Source organism: Acartia tonsa, chromosome 7 (genome assembly GCF_053477335.1).
Source record: "Acartia tonsa isolate MP-2025a chromosome 7, ASM5347733v1, whole genome shotgun sequence".
NCBI classification, from domain to species: domain Eukaryota; kingdom Metazoa; phylum Arthropoda; class Copepoda; order Calanoida; family Acartiidae; genus Acartia; species Acartia tonsa.
In genome coordinates this window covers 48,994,001-49,012,938 of record NC_137266.1, presented here as the reverse complement: position 1 = coordinate 49,012,938, position 18,938 = coordinate 48,994,001, and the positions used below count along the sequence as shown (strand labels likewise).

General features: G+C 33.5%; 2 protein-coding genes across 3 annotated transcripts in view; both read right to left on the bottom strand.

The window, feature by feature from the left end:
• LOC145323896 (polyprenol dehydrogenase-like) overlaps window positions 1–710 on the bottom strand; it is a 12,113-nt gene extending 11,403 nt beyond the window's left edge. The window contains exon 1 of the mRNA XM_080166492.1: window positions 600–710. Coding sequence (XP_080022618.1) covers window positions 600–689 — 90 coding nt within the window. The 5' untranslated portion in view covers window positions 690–710. The remainder of the gene's footprint in view (window positions 1–599) is intronic.
• Window positions 708–18,938, bottom strand: Orc2 (origin recognition complex subunit 2). 2 transcript variants are annotated; one of them, XM_080166490.1, is made up of 21 exons: window positions 18,861–18,938; window positions 18,445–18,481; window positions 17,653–17,737; window positions 17,051–17,141; window positions 16,320–16,436; window positions 15,825–15,882; window positions 15,402–15,512; window positions 11,317–11,388; window positions 10,893–10,942; window positions 10,171–10,265; window positions 8,786–8,888; window positions 8,240–8,324; window positions 7,879–7,954; window positions 6,825–6,900; window positions 6,436–6,503; window positions 5,791–5,836; window positions 5,299–5,415; window positions 4,443–4,564; window positions 4,045–4,156; window positions 3,116–3,523; window positions 708–1,089 (listed from the first exon to the last, which is right to left on the bottom strand). In XM_080166490.1, the coding sequence occupies exons 1-20, from the start codon at window positions 18,921–18,923 to the stop codon at window positions 3,401–3,403; spliced, it is 1,707 nt and encodes a 568-aa protein (XP_080022616.1). In that variant the 5' UTR covers window positions 18,924–18,938; the 3' UTR covers window positions 708–1,089; window positions 3,116–3,400. The 2 variants fall into 2 exon arrangements, with proteins under 2 accessions (XP_080022616.1, XP_080022617.1); XM_080166491.1 differs by having other exon boundaries at window positions 3,178–3,523.

Sequence of the window (18,938 nt, the reverse complement as noted above, 5' to 3'; positions counted from 1 at the left end):
GTACATAAATTTGAGGCAAAATTGCGTAAATACAGGGTACACTAATAGGACATACTTTTATTTTTTAGGATCTGATTATAGGGATGCCTCGCTTATAATATAATATTGTACCTTGTTGTTCTAGGAGTCACAATTCCAAAAATCATAGAATTGGATAACTTTATACCTATCAAATAAAAGTTCTTGTCGAAAAAAAAGTAAAACTATCAGCATGTTTCAAATGGACGTACTGACTTTAAGGTAACGATTTCAGAGTTGCTTCGATTCCTAAAATCATAAATAACTGTTAAATGAATCATCATGCAAAGTTTGAAATAGATAGGACAATCAAGGAGGTCCAAGGGAGGGGGGGTAAAGGGGTGAATACCCCCCAAGTAAAATTTACCCCTACCTTGCACCCCTAACCATTTAGTAGTTACCCCCCCGAACAAAAATAAAAAATCCCTATTAAAAAAAATTTTGGCGCGGCCATTTTACCCTCCCCCCCCCCAAAAAAAAAAAATTATCCCCTCCATTATATTAAAAAAAGTCTAAATTAACGAAAAGAGCTAACCGTTACGAACGGACGTACGGATAGACTGACCCTAAAAAGACTAAACCTGTTCTTTAAAGATATATGTAGCACCCACAACATTCAGATAAAATTTGTACCACAAAGTCAATAAACAATCCATTTTGAAACAATTCATTTAAAAATGAAAATAAAATCTGAAAAAAATATCATTGGTAAAACATACAAAAATAGCTATCATTACCTATTAAATCGCAATATTTAGACACAAATATTATCAAAATAAATTATTCTTTAAAAAATACTAGTTAAGGGAAATAAAATCATCACAATATATTAAAATAATGCCATAATCTATAAAATTCGAACTTTTATATAATTTACTCTAAGGAGAACAATATTTTTTGGCACTTTAAAAACATAAAATCACAGATTTTAAGCGTATGTTTTTGATAAAATATCACCAAGTAGAATAATGTTTAAAAACGGCTACAAAATGTGCTTATACATAACTCTTAAAGAAAAAATTACAATTAATTAGCATTTGATTATAAAATGTTTGATAGTTTGGTATTTAACTGAAAAGAAAGCATTTCATTACCAATTTGCGTAGTAAGCAATAAAAATTCATGACAAAATTAAAATATCTTACTTTGTCAGTGAAGAACTTCTCCAAGCCCACCCCTTACCACGTTAATTTTAATTAGATATATATCATATTACGCTTTTGGGATTCTTTATTATGTAAGGCATGATATCAACGCTTTAAAATATACATAAACAAGCAATCACAAATAATAGAGGGACATTGAGGGACATTGAGGGGGTTCTTGGTTTCACCGATTAAATAACAATTCTGCTTAGAGCTGTAATAATAATACAAAAAGTCAACAGGAATGTACTAATTCAAATTTAATATTTTTTTTAAAGAGTGCATACATTAACGAACCATTTAGAATTTAACTTTCGGTAAAAAAATAGCAAATTTTCTCGTGGTAACCAAAAAAAAATATATACAATCTTTAAATAAAATATGCTAGGGGCGTTGCTGTTAGACCTAGTATTCTATACCCAATAATTTAAGGCAATAATATGTGCATTTAAGCAAGCCTATTTGTTGCAAAACATTTCACACATAGTTCATGGAATACGTATTCATTTTAAACTTGCCAATTTTTGGGAGTGGATACAAAACAGCTAAAAACAAAACAGCGAATGTTACATAACAGCGATTGTTACAAAAAGGCGCAATTACAAAACAGCGAATGTAACAAAACAGCGAAAAATAATATACTCTATATATATAATATACAAAAATCTACAATAAAATTTTTTTTTAAAAGTTCAAAATTTTAAATGAAAATCTTCCAATTTTTATAATTTTATACATAAAAAATATTAAACCACTCTATCGACTCAGTTTCTACTGGGCATACCACCAATCCTAACCCATTAAGGAAGGACAGGAGGACAGAGAGGCTGGATATGTTGAAGTTGTCCCTCAAGAGTAAACATGAAAGAGTTCCTAAAGTCATAAATTGTTCAAAGATTCAATGTATAATTTGTTTTCTTTTTGTTTGAATAATAAATTTTAAAAATTCCTACATAGTTATATTTTTGTAACAGTCACTGTTTTGTTACATTCGCTGTTTTGTAATTTCGCTGTTTTGTTACATTCGCTGTTTTGTAATTTCGCTGTTTTGTTACATTCGCTGTTTTGTAATTTCGCTGTTTTGTTACATTCGCTGTTTTGTAATTTCGCTGTTTTGTAACATTCGCTGTTTTGTAATTTCGCTGTTTTTTATCCACTCCAATTTTTGTAGTAAAGCTACTCTATAGTCAACGACGTATGAACAATTGTCCCCTCACCCTTAAAAATATAGGTTGAAACTTTTTAATATAGCATTTTTATAAAATAGTGGTTACGCCCAGAACCTAGGCGCTCTGAATTGGAAGGGATTAGACAGGGTAAAACAATATCCTAAAACCATCCTAATACCTAAATCTGAATATAAAATAGCCTTAAACTGGGATCTATGTGAAGCTTTCCTAAAATGGAGAACTCAATCGGTTATGAAAATCTAAGCTACAAGCAAAAAATCTTAAAAGAATAGAACTAAAAATTACTCGCGATACATAAAATATACAGACAAACGTTAAACTACTTTGATGTATATCATATGACGGAAATTGAATAATTTTTTTTCAAGTTCAAAGAATAGGTACGTATTCCCATTAAACTTTACATTTAAACAAGGATGACAACATTCTCAATAGGCGCATCTAGAAAATTAATAGACCTCAATATATTACGACACAAATATTACAGTTTTTTTCTGTTCAAAATAAATGATCCTTAAATATCAACAAGGATGACAACATTAAAAAGAAGCAAAGCACAAAAAAATTTTGAAATGGACAAACGGAAAAAGTGAGTTATAGAGCAGGTAATAAAAAGAGAGGGGGAAAGAAAGATTTTAAAAAATTGAAAATAGAAACCTAAAAAATATGAATAATATGATTTTTTTTTGTATTTTGACTGACAGACCGACTGACAAAGACAATTATAGAGCAACTTTATTAGTTAAAATAAAAACATAGTACCTAGCTTTAGTACAAATTATAACATGCTAAAATATCAGTTGATCTGTATAACAACGGACAACCTTAAGTATATAAATTCTTTGTTAAGAAATTAGCTTTCTATTTGTCAATACAAAATAAAAACAATTTGCTAACACATTAGGTAAAGAAACATTTAAAAATGCAGGGTTGTTTTCATTTCATATTTGATATTTGAATTTTGAGTATAAAATAATTGTACGCGGCAATCACGTACTAGTACCACGTTTTACAATCAGCTGATCTTTGTTTACATTTTCGTTTTGTTTATCCTTCATAGGACTCCAAGAAGCCAGAGAGAGTGGTTTTATCAATAGGAATGATGAGGTACTCGACCCCGTCACCCCCGCGCTTGCTGGTTATCAACTTGTGGTCACGGAATTCAGTCAACTGAAATACAAGAAATTAAGTTTCTTTAGATCTGTATTCATGTCACATTTTTAAAAATTGCTTATGATATACGATAGTTTTCAGGGATCTAAAGGGATTGATGTACATCCACAATAATGATACACAAAATAAACCCTTATGTAGATTACAATTAGTGGTCTAAATGTTTGGATACTAAACTAATGAACAACCAATCAGAATTCAATAAAAGTCTCCAAAGTTGCTAAAACAACATTATTACACAACTTTGGACTTTTGGGACTAGTGTAATAAACAGCCTAATGTCCCTTCCTCCCTGGATTGTTTTACTGCCTAGAAAATCAATGTTAGTGAGAGGGAAATTTTTCCTATAGTAAAAGACTTTAAAACAAATGCCATGTAGTTAATAAAGTTATTCCACAAAATAATACAAAACCCTTTGGTCAAGAACAGGATAATGTAATTAAAAAATGCAGCCCATCGTCTTTATTACACATTAAACTATTGAAACTCGTCTTTGCTAAGAGAAAGAACAGCCTTACCTGGGCTTTGAGCTCCAGGTCGCTGGTGACCAAGAAGTCAGCTCTGCACTGGGTATACAGCTCCATGAATGGGATGCCAGGGTAGTGGGGCTCCTGGTGGTCTATCTGGTACCTACACAAATAGGATGATTGTTTAAAGAAAGGTATTTCAGTATTTTTTATCCTAAAAGTTAAGCATTACTAACTATAAATTGTGGATCATGAAAAGAAAACAAAGTAGCTTTTCTCCCATTTCTATCTTTAAGGGCAAAGTTTTTAATGATACATTTAAGCTTAAAAATTATTTGATTCAGGTATATTTATTTTATTCAACGTAATAAAACTGATGAACTAAAATAACAATAATTTTCACATTTTTTTTTGCTTTTAAAAACTAAGTTTATTTCTTAATAACTTACTTTGCAAGCAGGATGAAAATCTTTTTGGCTCCAGGAGTAAGTGCATCCAGTACATGTTGGATAGAGGCAAGCTGGAGGCCTCCACTGGCCTTCATCATGGCATTCGAACCTGCAGCCTCCTCCTGAAAGATTATATTATAGATTGGTTTTAGGCTATGATGTATTTTTTGTCCTAGAATTCAAGATGTACATGGGTGTTAAATACGATTCGTAAATTTTTTTAGGAATCTAAAGGGATAAGACCATGGCTGATAAATTGAAGTACATCCCAAATTTTGATGCATAAAATTAACCCTCCTACAGCTTACACTTAGTAGGTGAAACGATTGAAAACTTAACTAAATGAACCAACCAATAATATTCAATTAAAGTCCCAAGGTTGTCAGACTAACAAATAAGAAAACGCCATTATAAGACTTTGGGTACTAGTTTAATAAACAGCCAAATGGCCCCTACCTCTCAATGAATTTTTACTATTTAACAACTTTTTTTATGTGGCTTTTACTAAAATATAAATTATCCACCTTGTATGGAAGGAAGGTGGTACAGACAAACTAGACAAAATTGAACCTGGCTAATATAAACTATTTTTTACCTTGTATGGAAGGAAGGTGGTAAAGTCAAACCAGACAAGATTGAACCAGGCTAATATAAACTATTTACCTTGTATGGAAGGAAGGTGGTAAAGTCAAACCAGACAAGATTGAACCAGGCTAATATAAACTATTTACCTTGTATGGTAGGAAGGTGGTACAGACAAACCAGACAAAATTGAATTAGGCAAATAGAAACTATTTACCTTGTATGAAGAAAGGTGGTACATAAAAATTGAACCAGGCTAATATAAACTATTTACCTTGTATGGAAGGAAGGTGGTACAGTCAAACCAGACAAAATTGAACCTTGCTAACATGAACTGGTCCCATATCAACGGGGCATTGATATGGTCTATGGAACACAACAGCTTTACTCTACAGATATCAAATATCACTTATTTATCAGTTCACAAATTTAATAATAACGATTTTTAAGAAAAGTAAGGATGTAGAGTAAAAAAAGGATGACAACATGTCATCCATAAGTACAAATAAATAATGGGTAAGAATAAGTACAAGGAGATTTAAAGAAGCTTTTGTTGAAATCAATAATAAATCTTCTTTTGATTTATTAGGTAACACATTTCAATATTTTTAAAAACAAAACATAAGCATTGTAACGTTTTTTTATAGTTAGTAAGTAACTTTTTTAGTCTAAGAAACTTTGATCTTGAAGGTCTTATTCTTGAATCATATGCCAAAACGACAAAAAATCTATAAACTTTTAATTTAAGCGATAATATTCTATTCCTGGGATGATTAGCCAATTGAGATATACATGTCTGAGCTTTTGAGTTCCTGAAGTTTTTTTATTTATACAAAAACAGCCACGTCAATTTAATTATGGTTCAAAATATTTTAAAAATCATTGTGATGTATTAAATTGGTCTGAAAAATAATAAGTTATGCCTTAATAGGACTTTTCACCATTACACACATATAGAGTAGACAGGCAAAATACAAAATATGGACAATTTCAAAATTGTACTTTTTTTCAGATTGAGTTTTAATGTAAGACAAAAATGAACAACATTTTCAAACTATTGAAAATACCATTTAATTTTAATGTATCATAACTTATCTTAGTCATTGCTTATGCTTATGTAGTGTAATTACTAGTCCAGTATGACTTCGAAACCGATTAATATCAAGTGGATTAGAACCAGTTCTGAGCCATACTGAAAAATGATGTATAGCATCGTATTAAAGACAATTTCCATGGACATTAGAATAAAAAACATGAAATTAATACCAGTCCTCTTAATTCAGGCCAACGGCTCCTCGGGGCTAACAAAACTGGTTTTAATCTTATATTTTTATTTTTAATACCCGCGGAAAGCTGACTACAATACGATGCGATAAATAACTATTGGAGATGGCTGTTTTTCTATAAAAACCTGAGCATAGGTCCATCAATGTTATGAATTATCAGGTACAGATCTTCTTCTAAGGAATCATGAATGCTCTAAAATATAAATAACATAGAATTATCCTTATACCTATAAAAGTAACAGGATCTGTGTCAGTCTGTATGTACCAAGGGATCTCGCTAACTACTGAACAAAGAACTACAATACAGCTTCTCATAGGTCCTATACTGTTTATAACTATTTTGGTGGAGGGTACAACCCCCCTCCAAAAAGAAATCACCTCCATAAAAAAAATTAACCCCTACAAAATTTTCTTTTCTTTTTGAAACTAAAATTAAAATGAGGTTGGTCGAGAATAGAATCAATCACTTACATGTCAAGTAGATAGGTAGATAAATAACAGAAAAAAAATCTACCTGTATTTGTTCATGAGTTGAGGAGTAACTTGTATGAATATCTAAAATATCATCAGTTATGCTGTCCAATATTGACCTGAGAATTTTCATAGTTCACTATGTCATAATTATGGCCTTAGTTTATGAACGAATGAAGAAAGTTTTCAACTAAAAGAGTAAAGTAAATTTCTCAAGGAAGAGAGGACATTGGACAGTTTATTAAACTAGTCCCCAAAGTTTTGTATTAACGTTTTTTTTTTATTCGTTGGCTCAACAACATTGGGAACTATTAAACTTACAGTATACGTTACGAAAAATGACCGGTCTTTAAAATGGTCTAGCCCTCCCTATAATGAAGTTGTAAACCTATTTTTTGTATGTGTGATCTTTATATACATGTATAATGGTGTTCGTTGCGGTAAAATTAGATCAAAGAACATTTTCCGACATTCAGCAGGCTATAAAAGAAGAAATTCAAAAGGAAAAAATTCAGACCCTTATTTATTAAAGTAAATTTTACTTAAGCCGAAAAATCACATAGTAAAATTGAATTAAGCATAGTGGTTGTGTCGAGTTTTATCAGCATAAAATTCTGCTTCCATAGACACCTTACCCGAATTCCTAGCTCTCATACAAGTCATTTGAGCCCAAAAAGTATGTATCAAGACCTCAAAATCTATGATTTTTCGGCTAAACCAAAATTCACTTAAAAAACATAAGGGTCTGAATTTTTTCATTTTGAATATTTTCTTTAATAGCCTGCTGAATGCCGTAAAATGTTCTATGATCTAATTTACCGCAACAAACCCCATTATACATGTATATAAAGATCACACATACAAAAAAAAAGTTTACAACTTCATTACAGGGGGAGCTAGACCATTTTAAAAACCGGTCATTTTTCGTAACGTATACTGTATATTTTTGTGCATTAAATTGAGTGTCTATACGTTTGAACCATTAATTATAATTTACAGAAGGGGTTATTTTGTGTATCATCATTGGGGATGTACATCAATTTATCGGCCATTGTCTTATCCCTCTAGATCCCTAAAATTTGTAAAGTGAACTATGCCTAATAGTAAGTGAAGGAAAGTATCCATTGACCACCAGAACATCTGAATCCTTCAGAAATTCTTGTTTAAAATCCTATTCACATTTCACATAATAGCAATATATCATTTTAAGTGCAGGAATAAAGGTATAAGTATAGATGTATAACCCACACAACTGCCCTAGAGACCTTTTTCGTCTGCTAGCAAATTGCTTTCTGTTCTTTTGTAGCGTCTGGCGCTTTTGGCTGATATTCAAGATCCAATTGAAAGTCGGCACAGGGTCCCCATCCCATAAGTAGTTACATACCTAGAGCTTAGTTTTCTGGTGTTTGGTTTTAACAGACGTTTTTTTATATTTTCAAAATATAAAGCTATTTTCCTCCAATAAAGATTTCTTAGATCCAAGGCCGAAAGTTATAATGCTGTAGCCTCGGTGAATTAGGCTCATCCAGCGTATGAAGGAGGTCTGAAAAATAAAAAAAAATATTAAAACAAAATTTGATAATAACAATATAGCCCTGAGAGAGAGAAGATTAGGCTATCAGTTACACTAGTCCCCAAAGTTTTATAATAAAGTTTTCTTATTCCTTGGCTAAATAACTTTGGGGATATTAGTGAATTTTGATTGGTTGATTCATTAAGTTAAAACGTTTCAACCCGTAAGTTTAATATACCTGAGGGTAAATTTGTTTGGGATGTACATCAATTTATCGGCCAGTGATCCCAGTATCCCTTTGATTTTCGACTTTATCTGGGAGTCCCGACTATAGGCAAATGAGAATTTCACAAAAAAAAACACTAAAACTTAAATTTTATGCCCTTAGTTTAAAAACATTGGATTAACTTAACCCCCTCCCAAAACGAAAAAAATAGAGTGGGGTTAAACCCCCCCCCCCCCCAAAAAAAAAAAAAATATGTAAATTTTACCTTATGGTCATCTAGAAGCTCTTTAATCTCCACGTCATATCTCATCTTCGTTTTATCCAACAACTTGTTAACTTCGTCCTCACTCAAACGAGGTGTGTTTTGCCTATAAATAACACAAATAAATAAATACCTAGGTAGCTAAAAAATTGACACATTGGGCTGTTTATTACACTAGTTCCCAAAAAGTTTTATAATAACGTTTTCTTATTCTTTGGCTTAACACTCGGGTACTTTTATTGAATTTTCATAGGTTTGTTCATTTTATAGAGTGTCTAAACGTTTCAACCACTAAGGGGGATGTGGAAAATAACCATTTGGGCAGGGGGGGGGGTGGTTTACTCGAGAACCCTTAGAGCTAGAGGGAGCTAATTTTGGATATAAGCTTCTATGGGGCCAAAGTTACTTTTAAAATTATCGTCGACCCCCCACCCCCCCCAAAATTTTTTTTTTATTTTTTGGGGGGAGCGGGTGGATTATACTATAGGATGTTTCTCATAAACGACTTGAGGTTAATGGAGCAAACCTTGGGATACAAGTTTTGTAGGCCTATATTTGATTTTAGAATTATTGTTGACCACCCACCCACCCCAAAACCCCTAATTGGGGGGGGGGGGGGGCGGGTGAATTATACTATAGGGTGTTTCTCATAAACGACTTGAGATAAATGGAGCAAACCTTAGGATACAAGTTTTGTAGGCCTATATTTGATATTAGAATTATTGTTCACCACCCACCCACCCCAAAACCCCTAATTTGGGGGGGGGGGGAGGGGGGCGGGTGAATTATACTATAGGGTGTTTCTCATAAACGACTTGAGATAAATGGAGCAAACCTTAGGATACAAGTTTTGTAGGCCTATATTTGATTTTATAATTATCGTTGACCACCCACTCACCCCCAAACCCCTAATTTGGGGGGGGGGGGGGGTGGATTATAAAATCAAATATAGGCCTACAAAACTTGTATCCCAAGGTTTGCTCCATTTATCTCAAGTCGTTTATGAGAAACATCCTATAGTATAATCCACCCGCCCCCCCAAAAAAAATAAAAAAAAATTTTGGGGGGGGGGTGGGGGGTCGACGATAATTTTAAAAGTAACTTTGGCCCCATAGAAGCTTATATCCAAAATTAGCTCCCTCTAGCTCTAAGGGTTCTCGAGTAAACCCCCCCCCCCCCTGCCCAAATGGTTATTTTCCACATCCCCCTTTCAATCTATAGAAGGGTTAATTTTATTTTGTGTATCAATTGAACGGCCATTGTCTTATCCCTTTAGATCCCTGAGATATCGTAGTTATAACATTTTGGTTACCAGTGTACAATTTACAATACAATGTCTTTTCCCTCACTGAAAACATCCCATTAGAATAATTCTTATTGTAAATTACCTGCTAAGAGTTCTATTAGAGGTAACAACCCTGGAATGTTGAGCTTCAAAATACGAGTCTGCCATACTGTTGGTATTTACCTCTCTTGCCATCCTAACAATCAATCAATACAATCTTAATTATAGAAAGAGAGGGAATAATTATTTTTTTATCGCATCGTATTATAGACAGCTTTTCGCGGAAAGCAAAATGAAAAAGTCTAAGATTAAAACCAGTTTGTTAGCTCTAAGCGGCAGAAGGTATTATTCTAATGATTTTATTTTAATATTCGTGGAAAATTGTCTGTAATACGATATGTGATTTTTTTGTATGGCTCAGAACTGGTTCTAATCCAGCGGATATTAATCAGTTTCCCAACTATTTTGTTTTTAAAATGGGAAAAGGATAATAAAAACCCAATGAATAGCTTAAATCCTTCGTTTAGGAGAGCCAAATCTGAGGCTTCTTCCTTACAGACAAATATTGTTCTTTGTATTATAGAGGAATTATCATCATGAAATCAAACATTAAGGTACCTAATGGATGTAAAATATACGTGGATATACTTTAGATTGCTCTTTCCCGTCATTTATTGGTCAATTAGGTAATCCAGAAGAGGGGGAGGGGATAGGGGGGATCGTTTTTTTATCCAGCTACAAAGTACACTTTATTCGAAAACATGATAATCTACTATAAGCTCCAGGTAAAAATAAATCCTTTATTAAAGTATTGATTAATTTCCTTGCAGGTGGTCTGCCCCGCCTTGCTGGTGTCCGGGGGGTGGAGGGGGGACCTAATTTCAATTTTAATAGTCACAATGTCTCAACATGTATTAACAAAGTACTACGTAACTGTATGTGTGTCCGTCCCATTTTTAACGGCAGTATTTCTAAAGAGTACAATAAGTAACAAAAATGCATTTAACACAAAAGAAAGCACCTACCTAGGGATAAGATAATAGTCGATAAATTGGTGTACATCCAACATGATTATAGACAAAATTACCTCTAAAATAGATTACATTTGGTTAAAAAGCTTCGGACACTCCACTTTATAACCCAACCAATCAAAATTCAATTAAAGTCCCAAACTTCTTAAGCCATAAATAGGAAAACATTATAATAAAACTTTGGGGACTAATTTAGTACTGTGTGTGTGTGACCATGCCTATGATAGGTTTCTGATTTTCTTCCTCTTCTTCGTCGGAGGAGCCGGAACCCGAGCCAGAGTCATTCTCTGCAAACCAAACATGTAAAGTTGTAATACCATAAGGATGATACCATTTTTTTAGTAGCACAGCACAAAAATTATGGATGGATCAGGGGTGTATATTTTGCACAAGATTAATTTTTTTCCACGGCAGTAAAAAAATTTCATGTTTTCCCAAAGAGGGGGAAAAATGTTTTCGGTACTCTTCATTTTATTTATTTTTTCCCTCTCTCAAATATCTTTCTACTTCTCCCCCCCAAGAAGATCTTGCTAAAGAGGGGGAAGGGGAGGGGGGAATGGAAAAATAAAAGGGTAGGTACCTACTCAAACTTTTTTCCCACATTTTTCTGTCTCCCATATTTTTTTTTATTTTTTTTGTCCCCCTTTAGCAGAGATCCCATGCTTGATATACAACCCTGCAAACGGACAAAGAGAATTATAGAGCAAATGTTAGGTAGTCAAAAAAAAGGATATGAGGTATATACGTTTAATCACGAAAAACTTGTTCTTCTGCTTTGTTTTAAAAAAATAATAGTTATTTCTCGCATCGTATTATAAACAGCAAGGGCAGGAGGTACTTCTTGAAGTACTGGGGGATATTGACGTCCCTCCCCTTACCAGTCACCCTTCCTTCCAGGGATATGAAAGGTTTGCGTAGGACTAACTATCCTACCTGTAAAAATCATCACAGTTACAGAAACCACCCACAAAACCTCAAACACTTATGGCTTTAACACAGCCAGAGGTGTGCATGAAACAAGAACTGTTGGAACTGATGCTCAGTTTACTGAGAATATGAAAGATGATGGTGAAACCCGAAAGGAAGCTATCAACTTGATGACAGGACCAATAAGTTCTAAGCAAAGCTGTAAGATAGGAACCTGGAATGTTAGAACAATGTATGAGTCAACTAAAACAGCCCAAGTAGTTAAAGAAATGACAAGTTACAATATCGGAATACTTGGAATTGCAGAATGTAGATGGACAGGACAAGGACAAACCACAACCAAAGATGGCCACCTAATACTTTATTCTGGTCATGAAAGTCAACATATGTATGGGGTTGCTATAATTATCCAAAAACGACATGTCAATTCACTAATAGACTGGAAACCTATATCAGACAGAATAATTAAGGCTAGATTCCAATCAAGGCACTGCAAGTTGACCCTTATCCAATGCTATGCCCCAACAAATGACAAAAGTGAAGAAGTAAAACAAGAGTTTTATGATCAACTGCAATCAATCAGAAACTCAGTACCCAAACATGACATGTGTCTAGTTCTTGGAGATATGAATGCTAAAGTAGGAACTGACAGGACTGGAGCGGAAAATGCAATGGGACACTTTGGCATAGGTACAAGAAATGAAAATGGAGAACTTTTACTTGAATTCTGTTTAAATAATGAAATGGTCGTAGGAGGTACATTATTCCAACACAAAAACATTCACAAATATACCTGGACAACACCTGATGGACAAACAAGAAACATGATTGACCATATTATGATCAATAGAAAATGGGTCAAATCAATGCAAGACTGTAGGAGCTATAGAGGAGCCGACATATTCAGTGACCATGAACTAGTTGTCAGTAAGATTAAATTAAAGCTGAAGCGTACTGGCCATGATAATAAGAGTGAGATTGGCAGACAATATGATTCTTCAAGATTAAAGGACCCAGTGATAAAGAATGAATTTGTCTTAAAACTCAGAAATAGATTTCAAGTCTTAGAGGACCTAAATGACGAGACTGAGATCACTTGGACTTCAATTAAAGAAAACTTTCAATCTACTGCTAAGGAAATCCTAGGACACAAGAAACCAGAGAAAAAGGACTGGATCTCTGAAGAAACATGGAACAAAATAGAAGAGAGAAAGAATCTTAAAAACAAAATTCATAATGCTCAACATTTGGCTGACATGGGCAATTTAAGAGCTGAATATACTGCTAAAGACAAAGAAGTCAAAAAGCGCACAAGGAAAGACAAGAGAGATTACATTGACAATCTGGCTGAAAAGGCCCAGAGAGCAGCTGACTTCGGTAACATGAAAACAGTATACAACATAACCAAGCAATTAAGTGGCAAATATAACAAAAAGAGTGGTGAAACTATCAAGGCTAAAGATGGTAAATTACTCACTACAGAAAAAGAAGTTGCTGAAAGGTGGAAATCGCATTTTGAAGAAGTGTTGAACAGACCTGAACCTGAAATTACTGCTGAACCAGAACCAGGACATGAAATAGACATAGACACAAGACCACCAACTATTCAAGAAGTTAAAGCTGCTATACATAGTCTAAAGAACGACAAAGCACCTGGACCTGACTTGATAACTGCTGAAATGCTTAAGGCAGACATAGATCTTTCTGCTAGGACTCTGACTGATCTCTTTGATAAAATTTGGAGACAAGAAAAGATACCAACTGACTGGTCTAAAGGTATAATCATAAAACTACCTAAGAAGGGAGATTTGAACAATTGTGATAATTGGAGAGGAATTATGCTGCTTTCTATCCCAAGCAAGGTCCTATGTAAAGTTATTTTAAACAGAATTGATGAGAAAATTGACAATAAACTAAGAGAAGAACAAGCTGGGTTCTGTGCTGGAAGAGGCTGTGTTGACCAAATTTTCACCCTTAGGACAGTTATTGAACAATGTGTTGAATTTAACAAGCCACTCCATGTAAATTTTGTTGATTTCTCTAAGGCCTTTGACTCCATACACAGACAAACACTCTGGAAAATACTAAGAAGTTATGGTATACCTGAAAAGATGATAATTATGATAACTAAATTTTATGACAACTTCCAAGCCTGTGTTTCAGTTGGAAACAATAAGACATCTGATTTCTTTAAAATAAGCACTGGAGTTAGACAGGGATGCATTTTATCACCTATTCTATTTATATTGGTCATTGACTGGGTGATGAAGAAAACCACAGAGGACAAAAAACGTGGTCTCCAGCTGGGCATACTAGGACACCTAGAAGATCTGGACTTTGCTGATGATCTGGCACTGATTTCAGAAACAATTAAACATCTACAAGCTAAGACAGATAGACTAGTCAAATACGCAGGACAAGTCGGGCTCTTTGTTAATGTCAAGAAGACTGAAATTATGAATATACCTACAAACCCTGATCAAACTATAACAATAAATGGTGAACAATTGAAACAAAGCAACAAATTCACCTATTTGGGGAGTGTTATCAGCAGTGAAAATGGCTCAAAAGCTGATATTAAAACCAGGATTGATAAGGCTAGGGTTGCTTTCAACAGTCTACACAACGTTTGGAATTCAAAGAAACTTGCTCTGAAAACAAAAATCAGACTTTACAACAGTAATGTAAAATCAGTTCTTCTTTATGGAGCTGAATGCTGGAGAACTGTGAAAACTGAAACAAATCAACTTAATGCATTTCACAATAGCTGCCTAAGAAGAATTTGCAAAATATTCTGGCCAAACAAAATATCAAACATTGAGCTGTATGCTAAGACCAAGTGCAATAGTATTGAAGCAGAAGTGAAATTTAAAAGACTAAGATGGCTAGGACATGTGCTCAGAATGGAACAAAATAGGTTTCCAAAAAAGTGCTTAAAATGGAACCCCACCACTGGTAAACGTAAACGGGGACAACCAAAAATGACCTGGAGGCGGAGCACTGAAAAGGACCTCTTTAATTTGAAATTAACATGGGGAGAAGCTGAAGCACTTGCCACAAAAAGGAATTCATGGAGGAGCAGGGTGGCCGTATTCTCTGGACTCCACAGTCCAAAAGAGAGACGCGACTGAACTGAACTGATTATAAACAGCTTTTCGCAGAAATAGAATGTACAATTATAAGATTAAAACCAGTTTTTTTTAGCCCCGAGATGCCGAAGGCACGGGCTAAAAATACTGGTTTTAATCTTATGACTGTACATATTTATATTCGTAGAAGGCTGGATATAATACGATGCTAAACATAGTTTTTTTGTATGGATGAGAACCGGATTCGAATGAATTCGAGAAAAATATTTAAACTTTTATCATTCCTGAATCAGAAAAGCAATTGGTCTCAATATTTTCATTAATCTGGATCAATGTCTTTCTGACTTTCTTTCTGGTGGACATTGGGGTTGTTGGGCCAGGCCGCTTCTTCTCGCTGCCTAGAATAGTATTATAGACAAATTTACGCGGATAATAAAATGAAAAATTATAAGATTGAAATAAGTTTTGTTAGCCCAGAGGTGTCGAAGGCTAGGGCTATGAAAACTCCTGGCAATAATATAATTTTTTAAATTTATTAATTGGATCTTTGAATATCAGCCAATAGCGTCGCAAATATCAACACAGCCAAATCGCTACATAAGAGCAGAAAACAATTTGCTAGCAGACGAAAAAGATCCTCAATACTGGATCCAGGTAGGTAGATATTTGGGTTATGACATTTTACTTTATATATTAATTATTCTGCTTACTTTTAAGAATGCCTCTAGTTGGTGTGCTATTACCACTTCTCCGTCCTGGTGTTCCAACCTGACATGAAAAAAACAACTTTATAAAAAAGCAGGGGTGTAGTATATTCTGCTGCCTGCACGTGCACAAGATTACTTTTTTTTCCCTGCTGCAAAATATTTCATTACTCCTTCGGCTCCCTTTTTCTCTTTTCAAATAGGTTATTTTTTATAGTACATAGCTTCTTAGAGCTTTAATCAGTAAATCATTTATTATTTTTCTTTTCTTTTCCTCTCTGTCGAAAATTGTGTAAATTTCATGACAGATTCACTTTATTCTTTCCTAACCCCTCCGAGGGGCTTATTTGTATATTCATATCTTAACCTAACCTTACTAGTTTAGAAATACTTAATTAACTTAATATTTTAGACACTCCTGCCACTGTCCACTCCGACGTTTGTCACTCCTGCGTTTGTCCTCGAATCACATTTTCTTGGATTTCATAGATTTTTCATTACCTTATTAGGAGTAACCAAAAGGCTGTGCTTATTCCCAGACCTGGGTGTTCTAGGTGTTGTACCGCGCTTAGAAGTAGGTGTTGTCTTGGGTGTCCGACTTATCTCTTCCATGGCCTTCATTCATAGATTTAATAATAAATGTATAACCAAACAACTGCCTGGAATACCCCTGTTAGTTACATTTCGTCTGCTAGCAAATTGTTTTCTGCTCTTTTGTAGCAACTCGGCCGTGTTAATATTCCCGACGCTATTGGTTTATTTTCCCAAGTGAAAGTCGGCACAGGGTGAGGACATACAGTTAGTTAACCCCTTCCTCCTCTATTGTATTACTATAATTAAATTATTTAATATAGGGATAAAATAATATTTTAGTTCAAGCTTTGTAATACTTTAGAGACATCAGTGCTGTTAATGGCCGATAAATTGTTTTACATCCCCACCAATGATGTTACACAAAGTAACCCCTTTTGTAGAATTTAATTAGTGGTTGAAACGATTAAACACTCAACTGAATGAATCATCTAATCAAAATTTATTGAAGTCGCCAAAGTTGTTAAGCCTTAGCCAACAAAAAATATAACGTTAATATAAAACTATGGGAACTAGTGTAATAAACAGCCCAATGTCCCCTCTCTCCGCGTGTTCAATTAGCATATAGTTAGATACACTTTACTTGTAAGCTATGAACAGATTTTAATTTTGTTTTCAATTGTATATTAAATCCATTCCTTAAGAGCCATGGTTCCCGACTTCTTTGGAGTTCTAAATCCGAAAACATCCTTGCCAGAACTGACTCTATCATCGGCCAGCTGTGTACATTTGCTAGAAAAGAAAATTGGATGTTAGGAAATAAACTTTTAGTAAGATAGTAGGAGGTTACGGTACTATTAAAAAACCTAAGGTGAATTCTTTTTTAAAAATTTGCCTCACTAAAATCAGTTTGTTCTACTAAAATCAATGAGGCTCACTAAAAGTTTAGAGGGGATAATTTTGCCTCACTAAAATTATAGTATGGTAAACTGATTTTAGTAAGGCTAAAGTTTTTTTTTAAGAATTCACCTCTGTTTTTCTACTTCGGTAAGGGGAATATCTTCACTAATACAAAGGCACAATGTATTGTAGGAGATTAAGGTACTATTGAAAACCTAATGTTAGAATTGTCATATCCATTTCAAACTTTGTATGTTGATTCATATAACAGTAAGATACGATTTAGAAAACGCAGCAACTCTATAAAACTTATTAGAATGTCCGTATGTTCATATTACAACTGGAAGTACTTCTAATTAAGAAAATGGGATAATTAAGTATCTACAACTGAGTAAACCATTACCTAAAATCCTCTTCACTTTCTTCCTCTATGATTCCCTCCAGCTGGCTGATGCCAAGTAGGGTAGAATTTCTACGCGAGTCAACTCCTAATAAAATAAAAGTAATGAATTTTACTAGGTACCTACTATTATTCTAAATATATAAACAAAACTTATCTTTTTTTGTCTTATTTTATTTATGGAATAAATTTGTTTCACTAATAAATAGATCATCAGTTCCAATTAAGATGTTAGAAAATTATAATATTCTTCAATCTAGGTATATATCTTATCTAGATGGTTTTAACATTAAATTAAATGAAGTAACATAAGTTTTTCGACAATTTATAGATGCGTAGGTAGCATTCGAGTAATTTCTATTATAAAGAAAATAAAGATAATATTTTTTATCCATTACTCGCCATTTTTTATGAACTGTTATAATTTTTCATCAATTTGTGTTCTCGAATTTTCATTTATTAACAAACAGTCATAATTTAATCAATATACCTACCTAATTGAATAGGTAATAGAAACAGTTGGACGGGTATATTAAAAAAAAAGGTGATGATACAATTGACCTCCTAAACAAATCTAACAATGGATAAAGAAAATACGTGGATATTATACCAGGGAAAAGTTGTCGTCAATTTAGGTTGCTAACATGGAACTCATTTATTGGTCAGTTCATTCATCGGGTAGAAAGGGTGGTAATAAGAAAATGGATCGTGCATCGTTATTTTTTATTTTTTTACTTTATTAGAGAACATGAAAATCTGGTAACATACAAGTGATAATGAATCCATTTAACTAACCTGAAACTTGTCGCTGCTGTATATGGATATTTTCATCCTTAAAAAAAAAAAAATAAAAGAGATGTAATGGAAAATTATCTTATGACAAAAAAAAAAGAGAAATAAGCACAATACAATTTCATATCATGCAAGGAGTAAGGTTATTTTGTCAGTACGCTGAGATCTTGCTAATCAATAGAACCTTTATAGTTCTGTACTTTAAAGTCTTTTTACGTAATTACATAGGTCCTGAGATGGTTTAAAAGGCACTTTTATCCCCCCCTCGAATTCGAAACCTTTTAATATATGCCAACAGTAAAAAATATTATAAGCAATACAAAAAAGTAAATGAAAATGAAACAAAATCTTATACTTAATAGTTTTGACCTATTCAGTTAATATCAATATGTGTATTATAAATAAAAATTAAGTAATACCTTTGTATTTGTGATACTGTCAATCGTTTGATCATTCTTAAACTCTAATCGAATGGATGGCATTTTATACCTGAAAAA